The 15,937-nt window shown below is 39.9% G+C and overlaps 1 protein-coding gene and 1 long non-coding RNA gene across 4 annotated transcripts in view; one reads left to right on the forward strand and one right to left on the reverse strand.

The window, feature by feature from the left end:
- Positions 1–4,407: 4,407 nt before the first annotated feature.
- On the reverse strand, positions 4,408–9,908 carry LOC309809257. Its single transcript, XR_014294834.1, has 3 exons — positions 9,577–9,908; positions 6,783–6,843; positions 4,408–6,409 (listed from the first exon to the last, which is right to left on the reverse strand). It is a non-coding gene; the product is annotated as an uncharacterized lncRNA (long non-coding RNA).
- A 127-nt stretch (positions 9,909–10,035) lies between these two features.
- The window catches only part of ORC2 (origin recognition complex subunit 2), a 51,183-nt gene continuing 45,281 nt past the window's right edge, over positions 10,036–15,937 (forward strand). Inside the window, exons 1-4 of one of the 3 annotated variants that reach the window (XM_082630245.1) lie at positions 10,036–10,265; positions 13,334–13,382; positions 14,318–14,421; positions 14,892–15,035. In XM_082630245.1, the coding sequence (XP_082486371.1) occupies positions 14,325–14,421; positions 14,892–15,035 (241 nt within the window). In that variant the 5' untranslated portion in view covers positions 10,036–10,265; positions 13,334–13,382; positions 14,318–14,324. Of the gene's footprint in view, positions 10,266–11,749; positions 11,801–13,333; positions 13,383–14,317; positions 14,422–14,891; positions 15,036–15,937 lie in introns of those variants that run through there. The other 2 variants (XM_082630246.1, XM_082630247.1) reach the window with 2 other exon arrangements.

The following is a 15,937-nucleotide window of genomic DNA, read 5'->3' on the forward strand; positions in this document are numbered from 1 at the left end:
CTGGATTTCCCGGAGTTAATTTTATATCTACCTAAGTTTCATATATTAAAATGGTCCTTCATTGCATTTTTCAAAGCATGCAATTTTATTTATGCATGTCTGAACTTTTTACTTTTTAATTTTTCTAATACAGCAGGTTCTTATTAGTTATCTATTTTATACATATTAGTGTATATGTGTCTCCCAATACCAGTCTCTCAATTCATCCCACCCCCACCCCACCCCCACTTTCCCCCCTTGGTGTCCATACGTTTGTTCTCTACATCTCTGTCTCTATTTCTGCCTTGCAAACTGGTTCATCTGTATCATTTTTCTGGATTCCACATATATGCGTTAATATACGATATTTGTTTTTCTCTTTCTGACTTACTTCACTCTGTATGACAGTCTCTAGGTCCATCCACATCTCTGCAAATGACCCAATTACGTTCCTTTTTATGGCTGAGTAATGTTCCATTGTATATATGTACCACATCTTCTTTATCCATTCGTCTGTCGATGGGCATTTAGGTTGCTTCCATGACCAGGCTATTGTAAATAGCGCAGCAGTGAACATTGGGTTACATGTGTCTTTTTCAATTATGGTTTTCTCAGGGTATACGCCCAGTAGTGGGATTGCTGGGTCATGTCATATGTAGTTCTATTCTTAGTTTTTTAAGGAGCCTCCATACTGTTCTCCATAGTGGCTGTATCAATTTACATTCCCACCAGCAGTGCAAGAGGGTTCCCTTTTCTCCACACCCTCTCCAGCACACCCATTCTAACTGGTGTGAGGTGATGCCTCATTGTAGTTTTGATTTGCATTTCTCTAATAATTAGTGATGTTGAGCAGCTTTTCATGTGCTTCTTGGCCACCTGTATGTCTTCTTTGGAGAAATGTCTATTTAGGTCTTCTGCCCATTTTTGGATTGGGTTGTTTGTTTTTTTAATATTGAGCTGCATGAGCTGTTTATATATTTTGTAGATTAATCCTTTGTTGATTCATTTGCAAATATTTTCTGCCATTCTTGGGTTGTTTTTTGTCTTGTTTATACTTTGCTGTGCAAAAGCTTTTAAGTTTCATTAGATCCCGTTTGTTTATTTTTGCTTTTATTTCCGTTACTCTAGAAGGTGGGTCAAAAGAGATCATGCTGTGGCTTATGTCAAAGAGTGTTCTTCCTATGTTTCCCTCTAAGAGTTTTATATGTCTGGTCTTTAATCCATTTTAAGTTTATTTTTGTGTTAGGGACTGTTCTAATTTCATTATTTTACATGTAGCTGTCCAGTTTTCTCAGCACCACTTATTGAAGAAAATTAATTTTCTCCATTGTATATCCTTGCCTCCTTTGTCATTGATCACAGGTGTGTGGATTTATCTCTGAGCTTCCTATCCTGTTCCATTGATCTATATTTCTGTTTTTGTGCCAGTACCATATTGTCTTGATTACTGTAGCTTTGTAGTATAGTCTGAAGTCTGATTCCTCCAGCTTCGGTTTTTTTTTTTTTTTTTTGCGGTACGTGGGCCTCTCACTGCTGTGGCCTCTCCCATTGCGGAGCACAGGCTCTGGACGCGCAGGCTCATCGGCCATGGCTCACAGGCCCAGCCACTCCGCAGCACGTGGGATCCTCCTGGACTGGGGCACGAACCCGTGTTCCCTGCATCGGCAGGTGGACCCTCAACCACTGCGCCACCAGGGAAGCCCCAGCTTCGTTTTTTTCCCTCAAGATTGCTTTGGCTATTCGGGGTCTTTTGTGTCTCCATACAAATTTTAAGATTTTTTGTTCTAGTTCTTTAAAAAAATGCCATTGGTGATTTGATAGGGATTGCATTGACTCTGTAGATTGCTTTGGGCAGTATAGTCACTTTCACAGTTCTGATTCTTCCAATCCAAGGCCGTGGTGTATCTCTCCATCTGTTTGTGTCATCTTTGATTTCTTTCATCAGTGTCTTAGTTTTCTGAGTACAGGTCTTTTACCTCCTTAGGTAGGTTTATTCCTAGGTATTTTATTCTTTTTGTTGCAATGGTAATAAATGGGATTATTTCCTTAATTTCTCTTTTTCTCCTCCCTTTACATGCACTCCCTAGAAAAATCTCTTCTATACCTGTTCCTTATGGCTATTATTCCTTATTGATGGACCAAAACTTTGTTTTCTCTTTTATATCTTGTTATGCCTTAATCGAAAGTTGCTGGTGTAGATTAGCAGTTCCAGAAGAGTGGCTTAAGGCAACTCATCAAGCCTGTTTTTCTTTTTCTCCTCGACTCTAGTTCTGCATTAGTTAGGAAGAATGAGCTTTACCAGTTGACAGTTTCAATTTTCCTTTTATTAAAAATGTATTACTTGGGGCTTCCCTGGCATTCCCATGGTTAAGACTCCACGCTTCCACTGCTGGAGGCATGGGTTTGATCCCTGGTCAGGGAAGTAAGATCTCGCATGCCATGCAGTGCAGCCAAAAAAAGAAAGTATTACTTGCTCATTTTGAAAACCTTAGAAAATACAGAGAAAATACAAAGGGGAAAGTCACTTTAAGGTACTGTAATAAAATAGTGAATATTAATAAGATAATGGAGGCACTATCCCTCCACACACATACAAGTCTGGTCCAGGTCACAATACTTTATGGTCCAAAGATGTATTAAGCAAAAACAACATTTATTCAGTGCTAGGATGTGCCAGGCACTGTTCTAAACACTTTGATGAAAGTGCCACAATTCAATATTCAGTTTATACAAGTGTCTGATAAGTAGTTATTCTTCCTTTATAAGAAAAGGAAAGTTCATCTGTCCAAGGTCACAGAGCTAGTAAATGGTAGAGCTGAGATTGAACCCAGACACTCAGGCTCACAGACTTATGCACTTAACTATCAAGATACTGCATCATACAATGTTGATTGTTCTCAGCTATTAGTACACTTGCCTTATCCCCACAAGGCCAAGGCCCCTGTGGGAGTTGGGAAGGAAAGGGAGATTTGACCTCAGTAGAGCTAGATAACTAGCAGGGAAATTAAATCCATGAAAGAATTGAGTCCTAATACACTAGGTATCCATAGTTATAAATTAAGTTTTCTCCTACATATATACAATGGTTCTAATTGTGTACTATCCTTAATTATGTACCATTCTCTGGAGAAATGAGAAAATAGTCTTTCTGTGGTTCATATGAGGAACCTCAATTGAGAAAAGCTGGTTTAGACCATAATAAAGTAGAAGAGGCTGCCAAAATACAGAACTTAAAAATATTTTAGTTCCTTCCTCCCAACCACCGTGGAAAAAAGTGGCCAGGTAACTTAGGAAGAAATCAGTATTTTGTTAGACTTACTTGAAATTATTTTATGATTTAATGTTATTTTAAACTACATGGGAGAGGGTAGAAATAAAAGTCTTTTGTGTTTAGGGCCTCTAAAGGTCTGTGGCCCTAGGTCATAATCCAAATAGGATGGATACAATCTGTGGTAACAGCCTTAGTTTTGTTCAAGATGTTATATCAGAAAGGGGTGGTACTGACTTTTAAAACTTGAAGGGCCAATCACTTTTGGCACTTTGTCTTAGGGAACAATGTTTAGTACACATTGAAGGACGAAAACTTTTTTTTTTTTTTTTGTGGTACGTGGGCCTCTCACTGCTGTGGCCTCTCCCGTTGCGGAGCACAGGCTCCGGACGCGCAGGCTCAGTGGCCATAGCTCACGGGCCCAGCCGCTCCACGGCATGTGGGATCTTCCCAGACCGGGGCACGAACCCATGTCCTCTGCATCGGCAGGCGGACTCTCAACCACTGCGCCACCAGGGAAGCCCCAAAAACTTTTTTTTATGGCAGATTATGTTAACCAGTACAAACTTAGGTTCTGAATCACTGTATAATTTAACTAAAAAGCACTATTACATTCAAAAAGATTAATCACGGGATTTTAAGAAATCTATAGACATTAATTTATTATCAACTGCTATAAATAATGGTGTTACGCACACTGTAAAATTATTTCTGAAGATTATAGTCTATATCTAGTTTCCCAGAACTTGAATTACTGTGTACACATTTTTTAGGGCTTACTCTGCCAAATCTTTCACTGCTAATTTGTGTGTGATTTATGAAGGCCTCATTATCCCTGGTTCAAGAAAATCCTGCAGATAAAATAGCTTCTGGTTACCATATTTTATTCCTAGACACTATGAGGTAATCACTTTTGTTTCCTGAGCATGATTAAAATCAATTGATATCTTTAAATATCTCTCAGTAGAAATTACTTGCTGAGGCATCTGCCACTGACATTCTAGACCTACTGTACCCTTATCAAGTGTGTGTTTAATGCATAGCATCTAGGTCATTTCATATCTGACAAAAATTTATTGCCAGTTTTCATTTTCCCTAGCTCAGTGGTTTTCACCCCTAGCTGAACATTAAAATCATCTGGGAATCTTTTTTTTTTTTTTGGCTGCGCCGGGTCTTCGTTGCAGCACACGTTGTGGCCTGCAGGGTTGCGGCATGCATGATCTAGTTCCCTGACCAGGAATCAAACTCAGGAGCCCTGCATTGGGAGCTCAGAGTCTTACCCACTGGACCACCAGGGAAGTCCCTGGGAATTTCTTTTTTAAATTCTGATGAACAGGCCACATTCAGACCCTCTGGAATTGGGATATGGCATCAGTAGTTTGTTTTTTTTTTAAAGTAAATTTATTTTATTTCATTTTTGACTGTGTTGGGTCTTCATTGCTGCATGCAGGCTTTCTCTAGTTGTGGCGAGCAGGCGCTACTCTTTGTTGCAGTGCGTGGGCTTCTCATTGAGGTGGCTTCTCTTGTTGTGGAGCATGGGCTGTAGGCGTGTGGGCTTCAGTCATTGTGGTTCGTGGGCTTAGTAGTTGTGGCTCACGGGCTCTAGAGTGCAGGCTCAGTAATTGTGGTGCACTGGCTTCGTTGCTCCACAACATGTGGGATCTTCCCAGACCAGGGCTCGAACCTGTGTCCCCTGCATTGGCAGGTGGATTCTTAACCACTGCGCCACCAAGGAAGCCCAGCATCAGTAGTTTTAAAAGCACCCCAGGTAATTCTCATGTGCAGTCATCATTGAAGACTCTCTTTAATCCTATGACAATCTTCTGGCATTCATACCTAAACTTTCCTTCTTCCATCCAGAACCACTGACTCAGTAAGAATGTTTTCCTAAAGAAATATATTAAACAGTAACGACAATATAAGAAAGGCAGTAATCCATTCCATAAAAAAAATATTCATTCATATCAATGTTGCAATTTGCCTTCTCTAATACCTTAATCAGGCCATTGAACACTATGGGCATCAATACAATTTCATTGGCCCCAAACTTAAGCCCCCAACACTTTGAGGCCCTTGTACTTCTTGGCCTGCCCTAGTTCTATTCCTTTCAGTTTCTGTTCCAAAGCTTTATCACTTTAAGTATCACTTTCTCAGCAGCCTCAACTCTTGCTTCCTCCATAAAATGGAGGTCATCAAGCTAGAACACTCTTAATTTCCTCTTCTCACCTACCACTTCAAAGAACAACTATATCTGCAACTATCCTCATCCCCTCGCTGCCTGCCTCAGAAGATGAAGTATCTCACTTAATTTCTTATTGTACTCAACATCTCTGGGGAATTCTTAATTTTCCCCCTTTGGATTTAATCTATACGCTAATGACCCCTAGATCTCTCTCTCGAGGCCTTGACCTCTTGAATGAATTTCAAACTCATATCCAACTGTTGGCAGGATGTTTGAATATCCCTCAGGCACTTCAAAGTCAAGATGCCTCAAGCTAAACTCAATTCTTCTACTCCTTCCCTCTATTTGTAATCTCTCTTTCATAGCACAATTGGGAACTTATACCCAAGCAACCAAACCAGAAACCTGGGAATTATATCTTTCCTCTCCCTTACCTCTATAACCAGTCTCCAAATCTTGCTGACTTTGCCTATTTTTTTTTTTTTTTTTGCAAATCCATCATTTCCTCTCAACTTTTACTACTACAGCTCGAATTCATGTCTTACTTTATATCCACACTGCTTTGATAGCCTCCTAACTAGACCCCGTGCTCCTCTCAAATTTATCTTCCTTTAGTGATTAATATAAAACTCCTATCAATTATTCAATGGTTCCATCACAGAGGATAAATTCTATGTTCTTTAGCCTGGCCTTTACTTCTCCCATCCCATCTCCTATCATTCTTTTTTTTTTAAAGATTTATTTATTTAATTTATTTTTGGCTGTGTTAGGTCTTAGCTGCGGCATGCAGGATCTTCGTTGAGGCATGCAGGATCTTTCATTGCAGTGCGCAGGCTCTTCGACATGGTGCTCAGGCTTCTCTCTAGTTGTGACGTGCAGGCTCCGGGGCACGTGGGCTCTGTAGTTTGCGGCATGCGAGTTTAGTTGCCCCATGGCATGTGGGATCTTAGTTTCTTGACCAGGGATTGAATCTGCATCCCCTGCATTGTAAGGCGAATTCTTTACCTCTGGACAACCAGGGAAGTCCCTCTCCTATCATTCTTACTTACACTTAAGATTTAAGTAACACCAAACTTTGTATTACCACACCCAGTTTGTATTACCATACTTTCTTCCTGAAATTCCTTCTATACACCACTCCCCACCCCCACCCCACCCCCGTTCTCTACCGTTTAAAGTTGGAATGGCCTTTACTCTGCTATCCCACCCTCTTACTGACTTACCCACCAGGCTGAGCTAAATGGTATTTGTCCTAGCAGTTCTCAGTAAATTCTATCTTTGCACTTAACACCTTAGTATTGAAATTATCTGATTCCTTCTACCCAACTAGAATCTTAAGGGTAAGGGACATACCTGGGCGCTATGTTCCTGGTACAGGTAGGGGCTCAGAGTTCATTGAATAAACCGAACAGTTCTAAAAAGAAGACCCAAAGACAAAATGGATTTTTTCAAACAGCAAAAGTATCAATATAAAGCTTTTCATAAGACTGGCAATAAAAACAAAAGTTAATTGAGTTTCCCAAATTTAGGAACAAATGCAAATATCTCTTAACTTGTCCGCAAGAACTACCTGGTCCTGGTTGATTAACCTAGATCTTTCACTGACATCTGTGCAGCCATTTAAGTTATATTTCAATTTGCAACATAGGAACTGGTATTCTTGAATTTGATCTTCTAAATGGGTAAAAACTCGTTTGAATATAAAAATAATTAAACTTGAAAAAATGATTTCACATTTTTAAACTCAGTCATCTTCCTGAGGAAGAAATACATAAAGACATTCTGATCTGTTGTGCTGACAAATGAGATCATTGGTGAAAAAAAATGTGCAGCTGATATCTTGATGCTGCAGTCTACTGTTTAAAAATTAAAACTTTTTTCTTTAGAAATCTAAACTTGATGACCCACATTCTTTTTTATATTCCTTCTTTTATAAAGTCTTTATCTCTGAGGTATTTTTAATTACAGTTCAGAATAAATTTTCTTCTGGTTCCTACATAGTCTTTTTGCTCCTGGTCTATTTGTTTTGCCTCTTTCAGAGTTGAGGCTTTATTCAAGTTTGGTGAAGCAAAAATTGACTGGAAAGTCTGCCTGCAGGGGCAGGGATTATCAGCTAACAGGTTTCAATGTGGATCAACAGATCAACTGGCTTTTCCCATTGGGGCCTCCTCATCTTCTGATTAGTCTTCTGAAGAATAAGTGTTTAAATAAATGACTAGTTGCCAGTGCTCTGGGAGCCAAACAAGAGAAAATTCCTAGTCTCCCACATAATCTTCCAGTTCCACCCCCACCCCCAAACTCAGTATGACTTCTCATTTCTACTCTGTTGAGTCTCAATCCTCTGGTTCACCTTGTGAACGCCTGCTATTATGCTAAGTATGACAAGAGATCAAGGATCTAATTGTTCCTTGTTTCAGACTTTGACCATTTCTCCAGTTCTCAGTCCCATTCTCCTCTTCTGACTTCAGAGGTTCCTGTACACTAATTCCTGAGACTAACTGGAGTTCTGGGACAGGAACAGACTTATTGTCGTTATTCTTTGCTGGCCTGGGTTTCAGCTTACTGTGCTTTGCCTGATCACTATACATCTTCCAAAATTTTATGAACTTATCTCACTTCCTTTCCCGTTCTTTTGTGTGTATGTTTATACTTCAAAAAATTTTTTTGACTCTGTTATTTTAGTGGCATTTCAAGACAGTGTTCAATTCACCATGTTTAATCAGATTCTATTAGAGACTTTTAAAGCCTGGTCCTAAATTTCAAACTATAACCCAATTAACTGCTGGCATCTCTACCCCCTTAAGATATACACAAAATTGACTTGGTCCTCTCTTTCTCTTGGAAAAATCTAGTGTTCTACACAAAATGTGTGTGAATACATGCGGGAGTTGCCATTTTATGATCACCTCTATCTTCAACTTCCTACCACTTCTGAATTCTGGATCTCCATTCTGAATGGTATAGCTCTTTGTTTTTATCTAGCCTAGTATCAATCTAGAAGGGAAACTCAGCTCCTTCCATTTTCCACACATATACCATTAAAAACAAAAACAAAACCCACTGCTCACACCAAGTCCTCTGAGTTTGCAGAAGAGTTTAGTGAAGATTTGAGGGGGAGATGGAAGAGAGTTTACATCATAGAAACATAAAGAACATATTAGTTGAATATTAAATATTCCCAGATCTTCACATTTTTAAGAACTTTTCAAGCACTTCACTGTTAACTGTTGGCTATGTTTTCTTTCATCTTCTCTCTACTCAGCCCCCCAAATTCTTTATCTCCAATGTAGAGAAAATTACCTTTCTCTTTTGTTTTCTTAAATCCTGCTAACCAAAATGGAATACTGAGCTATCCAGGCTACACCCATTTCCATTTCCCAATCTGATGTCCTAAACAGCTTCCAAAATGGTGTGACTCCATCTGTCTCTTCCTTCCCTCTGCTCCCACTTTTCACCTCCTTTATCCAGAGTGATCTTTCAATACAAATCTGACTAGTGCCCTAAGGGCCAAACTAGCCCTTCATAACAACAGATCCAACTTTGGCACTTGTGGCACTTGCCTCTTGGCCCTTTATACACCCACTATATTGATTTGGGCCTTCTACCTGGAAAACTTTACCCCTCCTCTTTTTCTGGCTTAAAGCTACTCAGTCCTCAGGTTTCAGTTTAAATATCTCTTCCTCCAAGAAAATTGTTCCTGAATCCTGCTGTACTTTAATTAGATATTCCTGCCAGTGGTTCGATAAACACTGGACTTCCCAAATCGTAGCATTTTTCTCTATATTGTCTATTCAGTATCTTCCCCTATAGGATCTACTGTGAGGGCAGAGACCGTGCTCAGCTCGCTCAAAAGTGTAACGTTATTATCTTGTACGTAGGTTTTGTTTTGAGTGAATCAATGAATCCAAATAAAATCGTATTATTAGTGGTGACACTGTTACTCCAGCAGGTTCATTCCTTTTCTTCCTCATTATCTTTTTCCTCAGCTTTCTCCGCGTCTATTCCTTCTATTTTCCCTGTCTTTTCATCCTATTAGCAGTCTGATTCCCATCTCCACATTCAGTGACCCAGCCGAAATTCTCTTCTTACCAGAGAGCATTGCTCCCCGCCTCCCCACCCCAAACCCCTGAGATGCACTTGATCCTACCTTTCACGCCAAATGAGGTAAAGTTATAAATAAATAAATAACTAAATAAACAAACAAATAAATCAATAAGTAAACTCAAATTCATTCCCATTATCTTTTTCCTCAAAAGAAGGTATAAAGAGAAACCAATGAACACTTTCAAGATTGCGTCAAGACAGAGAGCCCACTCAGCCCACTACAACTCCTCCAGTTTCCTCAGATCTAACCAACACTTCTTTCTCCCTTCACCGGAAACGGAAAGAGGAAAAGCAAAGCCCAGAACCCACCGCTTAGGGATTCATTTTCTTCGGGTTTCTTGTGGGCGAGGCCATCAGACTGGCGCCGACTGGCGGGCAGAGCCGTCGCTCTCAGGCAACTCCACTTCCTATTGGCTCCCTGGGGCTCCGCCTCCTGAGCAGGGCGGGAGATTCGGTGTGCAGCTGGGAGGCTGCCCTTCCCCCCCACCCCCCGCCGGCCTGCGGAATGCCCCTGCTCGACCCTGCGACCCCGCGACCCTGCTTCTGCACTGCCTAAAAGAATTTGGCCTTTCCCGCTGGGGCCGAAGCCGCCTTTCCAGCGGCGACCATTCAGCGGGGTAGCGTCCGGCAGGCACGAGGCGGCCGCAGGCGCGCCACCCGGAGACCTGGCGGTGCGTGGTTGGGCGGCGGGGCAGCTTGCCTCCCTCTCCTGCTTAGCTCGGGGCTTGTGAGGTGAGTCCAGGCGCGCCCAGTCCCCGGCCTTCACCTCGGCACTCCGGGCAGCGTCGCTGCGCCTCCCTCTCTGCCCTCCCCAGGCTGCCCCCGGCCCCGCCGGCCTGAGGACCCTCGGCTGGCCGAGAACGGCCAGCTGGTCATTTGCGCGAGGCCCAGACCGAAGTCAGTAAATACTTGTTGGGGTGAGAGGCTCCCTCTTTAAAGACCGTTCCTCTGTCCAGCAGTGATGGGCCTTCTGTGCAAGGGATGTCTGTTACCAACGTATGTTTCCCGGCGCGATGAGCCTTCCGCGTGCAGAGGGAGAACTGTAAAAATCCATACCGAAAGTAGTAAGGTGTCCTGGGAGAGGAACAGGTACAATGAGGGCTGAGGAGGAAGAGATCTTGTCCCAGAACTACCACTGGAGCGAGAGCCCTTTGATGTCATCCCAGCCTGGAACCACCAAATGAATCCTCCTAACTGAACACAGTCACCCTGGGACAGTGCTTGGTTGTAAAATGTTGATAAACCAGGCTCCTTTGGTAGAGCTTTTTAAGTTAAAACAAGTTGATGCAGTACTTTTTCGCTTTACAGCTGAAATCCTCATAGAACCACTACACCTTCCCCTAGTTAAATTGCAATCTGAAGAAAAATAGCATGGCCCTACACCTTTGTGTGATGGCACTGCACATTAAATGGGCATCATTCATTCAACGTTTATTGAGCACTTTTTCTGTTAGCTGTGCTAACGAAAATTGATCAGTAGTCGATCTAAGAAAGAAGTGGAAAATTTTATTTGAGCCAAACAGGGTTATAACTCCGAGAACAGCCTCTCAGAAAGCTCTAAGAACTGTTCCGTTTGTTAGAAGGCAAAGCACTGTTAGATGTTTTTGAGACTGTGGGCTGTACATTAAATGGCATATTATTGACAGTTTACACAATCCAAATCTACACATACAAAGCAAAGAGTGGGTCATGGGTCATCCTGGCCCCTTACAAGATAAGAAGGAAGTTATCTCCTAAAGAGGTCTGGTTAATGCAGATGCGCAATACACACTAAAGTGGAGGGAGGAGGCCCAGGTAGGCAAAGAAAAATTTTATGTTTATGTTTAAATATGTTTAAATCGTCTTGCCATAAAATATGAATTTTATTTCGTCAGACATTAGTTGGGATATGGAGTTGTACAAGAGATCTGCATGGTTAAGTTGAAATTTAAAGTAAAAATACCCGTAGTAAAGAACCTAGTTAGCATTTTCATAGGCCAAGCACATGGTTTCATTTAATCGTCACAACTTTGTCCAAAGTCACACAGTTGTAAGTGTGGAGTTAAGATCGGAACCCAGGTTTATCTGATATTAAAATTGGTGCATAGCCACTAAACTATACCACCTTCTTTTTTTAAAGGATTATTTTTTAATTTTAGCAAATCTTTTATTTGCTCTCAAAGGGGAGAGTGTATTGTGTTAACGCTCATTTGGTGCTGCTGTATTACCCTGTTAACTCCTTGAAAAGAGTCTACTTAAAAGTAAACACCAAGACAGTGCATTGAAGAGTAAGTGGTCACTAAATATTTTCATTTTATTATGCGATTGTACTGGGGTTGTTTTGTTTTTGTTTTCAGAAAATGTTGGAGAAGAAGGAAGGAAAGGCTTCTTTCAAGGTTTTTGTAGAAATTTCAGTTTTTTGATTCTGTACTGTATAATAAGATGCCTTAAAATCTAGAAAAGGAAATTACGTATAAATGCATTTGGCTACAAACAAGACTAAGTTAGGCTGCCTCTGTGCAGACAATTCTTACATAAAATACCATACGGAAATTGCCTAGGACAATATTAAGTTGTCTAGAATATTTGTTTTTAAATTTTCCTTGAAAATCTTCTTTCTCCCCCGAAGGGACTACTAAACTTTTGCTAATAAGAGGTAATGTAACTGACCTTTACTCCTTTTGATTGCCAGGAAGCTAAGAGCCCAAATTCTTTGTATGATTTTATTTTCTGCCTTTCTTTATATTTTCCCTCATCCAGATTTCCTATTAGTGTGTATAGTTTATCATTTGCTGTATTGCACTGCTTATTGTCATTGCTTCAAATCCTTTGTAGAACACAGCAGTATATAGGTTTAAATAATGTAGCCTATGCTGCTCTTAAAAGTATGCTTGATAGAACTAGTGATGTTTAACCTAATGAACTAGAAACCTAGAGGAACTGTAGAAGTTCTTGGATATTTGAACCACTGTGTGGGAGAATGACTAAACATATTATGAATAGTTTCCAGAGGTCAAGACAAGCATTTAGGATAACAGATTTGTGTTTAATGGCAGGAGAAGTGTGTCATTTAATAAAATGATCAGGGTCTTTGGAATTAGTCAAACTTGGGTTTCAGCCCTAACACACTTTCTAATTGTGTGAATTAGAGTGAGTAATTTAATCTTTAACCTCAGTTTACTCATCTGTAAATTGGGGGAATTAAATACATTTTAACCATCTCAGAGAATCTGAGGATTTATTGATCTGGTATACATAAAAGTGCCTAACACAGTGCCTGACAAACAGCCCCTTAAAAAACTTTATTTTATACAGATAGAAAGAAATTGTGTTTTTTAATTTTGTATAAATGTCACATAGATGCATTAAACTTCTTCTCTAATACACCCAGTTCCCCATAATAAGAAGCAACCTTCATGACTAGAAGGTTGGTCCAAATGGATATGTTCTACTGGCAGTGGCCATGTAAATTATAGATGAAGTATAATCTTTGTACACAAAGTATAAACCTAATGGAATTGTTGTGAGGATTAAATGAGAATACATATAGAATATTGAGAAGAGTGTCTAGCACATAGTAAGTGCTCACATTTTGGCCTCCCTCCACCTACTTGCCCCCACAAGTTAGATCTTCTCAGTCTCTAAGGCTCCCTGGCCAAAATGGTAATGGTCATTTTGCCTTTTACTGTGCCATCATAACAACTTTGGCTTTCTAAGATCTGCCTTTATCTACTCATCTTGTTTGTTAAAACTCATGAACTTCTTTGGTTGCTTTCGTTTTCCTGTTAGCTGGCCCGACTGAGTTCTTTTTCCAATTACAGGTGACTCTACTTGAATTTCCCAGCTGCAGAATATGTAGTACCTTTAAAGGTAAATGAAAACTGAGACAAATCATTTAAGTGTGCTAGTTACAGAAGAAAACTTGGCAACATTTAGTAAGTTATCTGCATGCAGATAACTGACTCATGGGGGACTCAATCTGTAGATCCTCTTGTCAGGGGAAAAGGCATAAATAGGATTTATGAGAGAGTGAAGAGAGAAAAAAATTCATTTTTTGAGTAAACTGATTAGCTGACAACTAGTTGGAATCGTTTATTTGTTTCAGGCATTAGCATTATAAGTTCTGAAACTAAATTTTGTCAGCGGAGCCAGAGTTGATCAAACTTTTGCTTGCCAAATCCGAAATTTGTTCAGTGAAGAACTGACTCTAAAGTACTGGAAAGATTCATGCTTACTCTTTAGTTACCAGGATACCTAGAAAGCCATATCCATGATTGTCAAGTTGTTTGGTGAGCATGCAGTTTAATAGTAAAGGGAGATGCTTGAAAATTATTTGATCCAGTCTTGGTACACCAAGTGAAGCACACAGACTTCCCCCAGTGGACTATATCTTTCTAGTGAACAGATATGACAATCCACCAAACCATTATTCTTTGTTTGGCTGGCCCTTTTCTAAACTCTCATGTATTAACCACCCCCTTTCTAATAATGTTGTTATTCTGTATATTGGTTAGAGCTTTCTTTACAGGCAGAATTATTTTCTTGTCATTATATTTTAGTTGCCTTGATTGGATTTGGCTTTTTCCTAATCTCAGTCACTTCTTCCTCTCTTCCATTTTTCAGATAAAGAATTGAGTTACTTATTATCAAAAACACAATATTGATACAATAATGATAATGTATTTTTTCATACTTAAAGACTTTTAAAACTTTTATGCAAATACATGTATTCATTATGTGAATGTTTATTTGGCTGTTGATACGAATTTTTCATCACTTCTGAGTGCTTTATTGCTTTTGTTTAGGTTGGCAATGATGAGCAAGCTGGAATCAAAGGAAGACAAGATGCTGGAGGTTCAGTTTGTGGGAGATGATGATGTTCTTAATCACATTCTTGATAGAGAAGGAGGTACTGAATGATTATACAATTGAAGGGATGCTTATATAATGGTTATGTATTATTTCACTTTTAAAAATAATTTAATCTTCTATTTTGAAAATACAGCACAGAATATTTGATCTAGTAAGACTGCAAATAAACCTTAATTTTTAGTTTAATCCATTCAAAATGTATTGAAAATTAAAAATAATAAAGCCTCATCTAATGTGAAGTGCTCAGTAGTGGTGGTAAGTGATAACCACCCATTGTAATTAAAATGTATAGTCATTTTGACCCCCCAAAATATATAATTTAAAGGTTTTGTTTTTTTAACTTATAAACTTTGGAAGAGAGATCTGTACCTGAATCAAAGAGAAAACACTGAATTTTTTTCCAGCTTTTAAGTAATGACAATATTATAGTATAGTTTATTTATTTAACTGTAGTGTTTAGAAAGAACTTATACCTGTCATGTTCTGATTCTTTGGATGTTCTTATAGGAGCTAAAATAAAAAAGGAGAGGGCCCAGCTTTTGGTCAACACAAAAAAAATAATAAAGAAGCCAGAATATGATTTGGAGGAAGATGACCAGGAAGTTTTAAAAGATCAGAACTATGTGGAAGTATTAGGACACCATGTTCAAGGTATTTGTGGAGTGAGGGGGGTGGTCGTTGTTGGGGTTGGGAGTGTACGCTCATATTTCTGTGAGTGGCTGAAATTGCTTTGCAGGATACATAAAAGTAGTCTGGTAGGTTAGGCAACATTGTGCTACAATTTTTTTTTTTTAATTTATTTTGGCTGCACGAGGTCTTAGTTGTGGCATGCAGGATCTTCGTTGTGGCATGTGGGCTCTTAGTTGCAGCATGCAGACTTCTTAGTTGTAGCATGTGGACTCTTAGTTGTGGCATGTGGGATCTAGTTCCCTGACTAGGGATCGAACCCGGGCCCCCTGTACTGGGAGCACACAGTCTTACCCAGTGGACCACCAGGGAAGTCCCTTTCCCAATTTTTTAAATTGTAAGATACCCATAACATAAAATTTACCATCTTTACCATTTTTAAGTGTACAGTCCAGTTATATTAAATACATTCATAATGTTGTGCTACCATCACTATCATCCACCTCCAAAACTTTTTATGTGGTGTGCTATAATATTTTATTTCTCATCAGAAGAGCATTACTTTAGGGCTTCCCTGGTGGCGCAGTGGTTAAGAATCCACCTGCCAATGCAGGGGACACGGGTTCGAGCCCTGGTCCAGGAAGATCCCACATGCTGTGGAGCAACTAAGCCCATGCGCCACAACTACTGAGCCTGCGCTCTAGAGCCCATGAGCCACAGCTACTGAGCCCGTGCACCTAGAGCCCATGCTCCACAACAAGAGAAGCCACCGCAATGAGAAGCCCGCGCACCGCAACCAAGACTAGCCCCTACTCACTGCAACTAGAGAAAGCCCGTGCCCAGCAATGAAGATCCAACACAGCCAAAAATAAATAAATAAAATAAAATAATTTTTTAAAAAAAGAAGAAGAGCATTGCTTCAGATT

The sequence above is a fragment of the Mesoplodon mirus genome, assembly GCF_964341445.2.
Source record: "Mesoplodon mirus genome assembly, chromosome: 8".
In the NCBI taxonomy this organism is placed as follows: Eukaryota; Metazoa; Chordata; class Mammalia; order Artiodactyla; family Ziphiidae; genus Mesoplodon; species Mesoplodon mirus.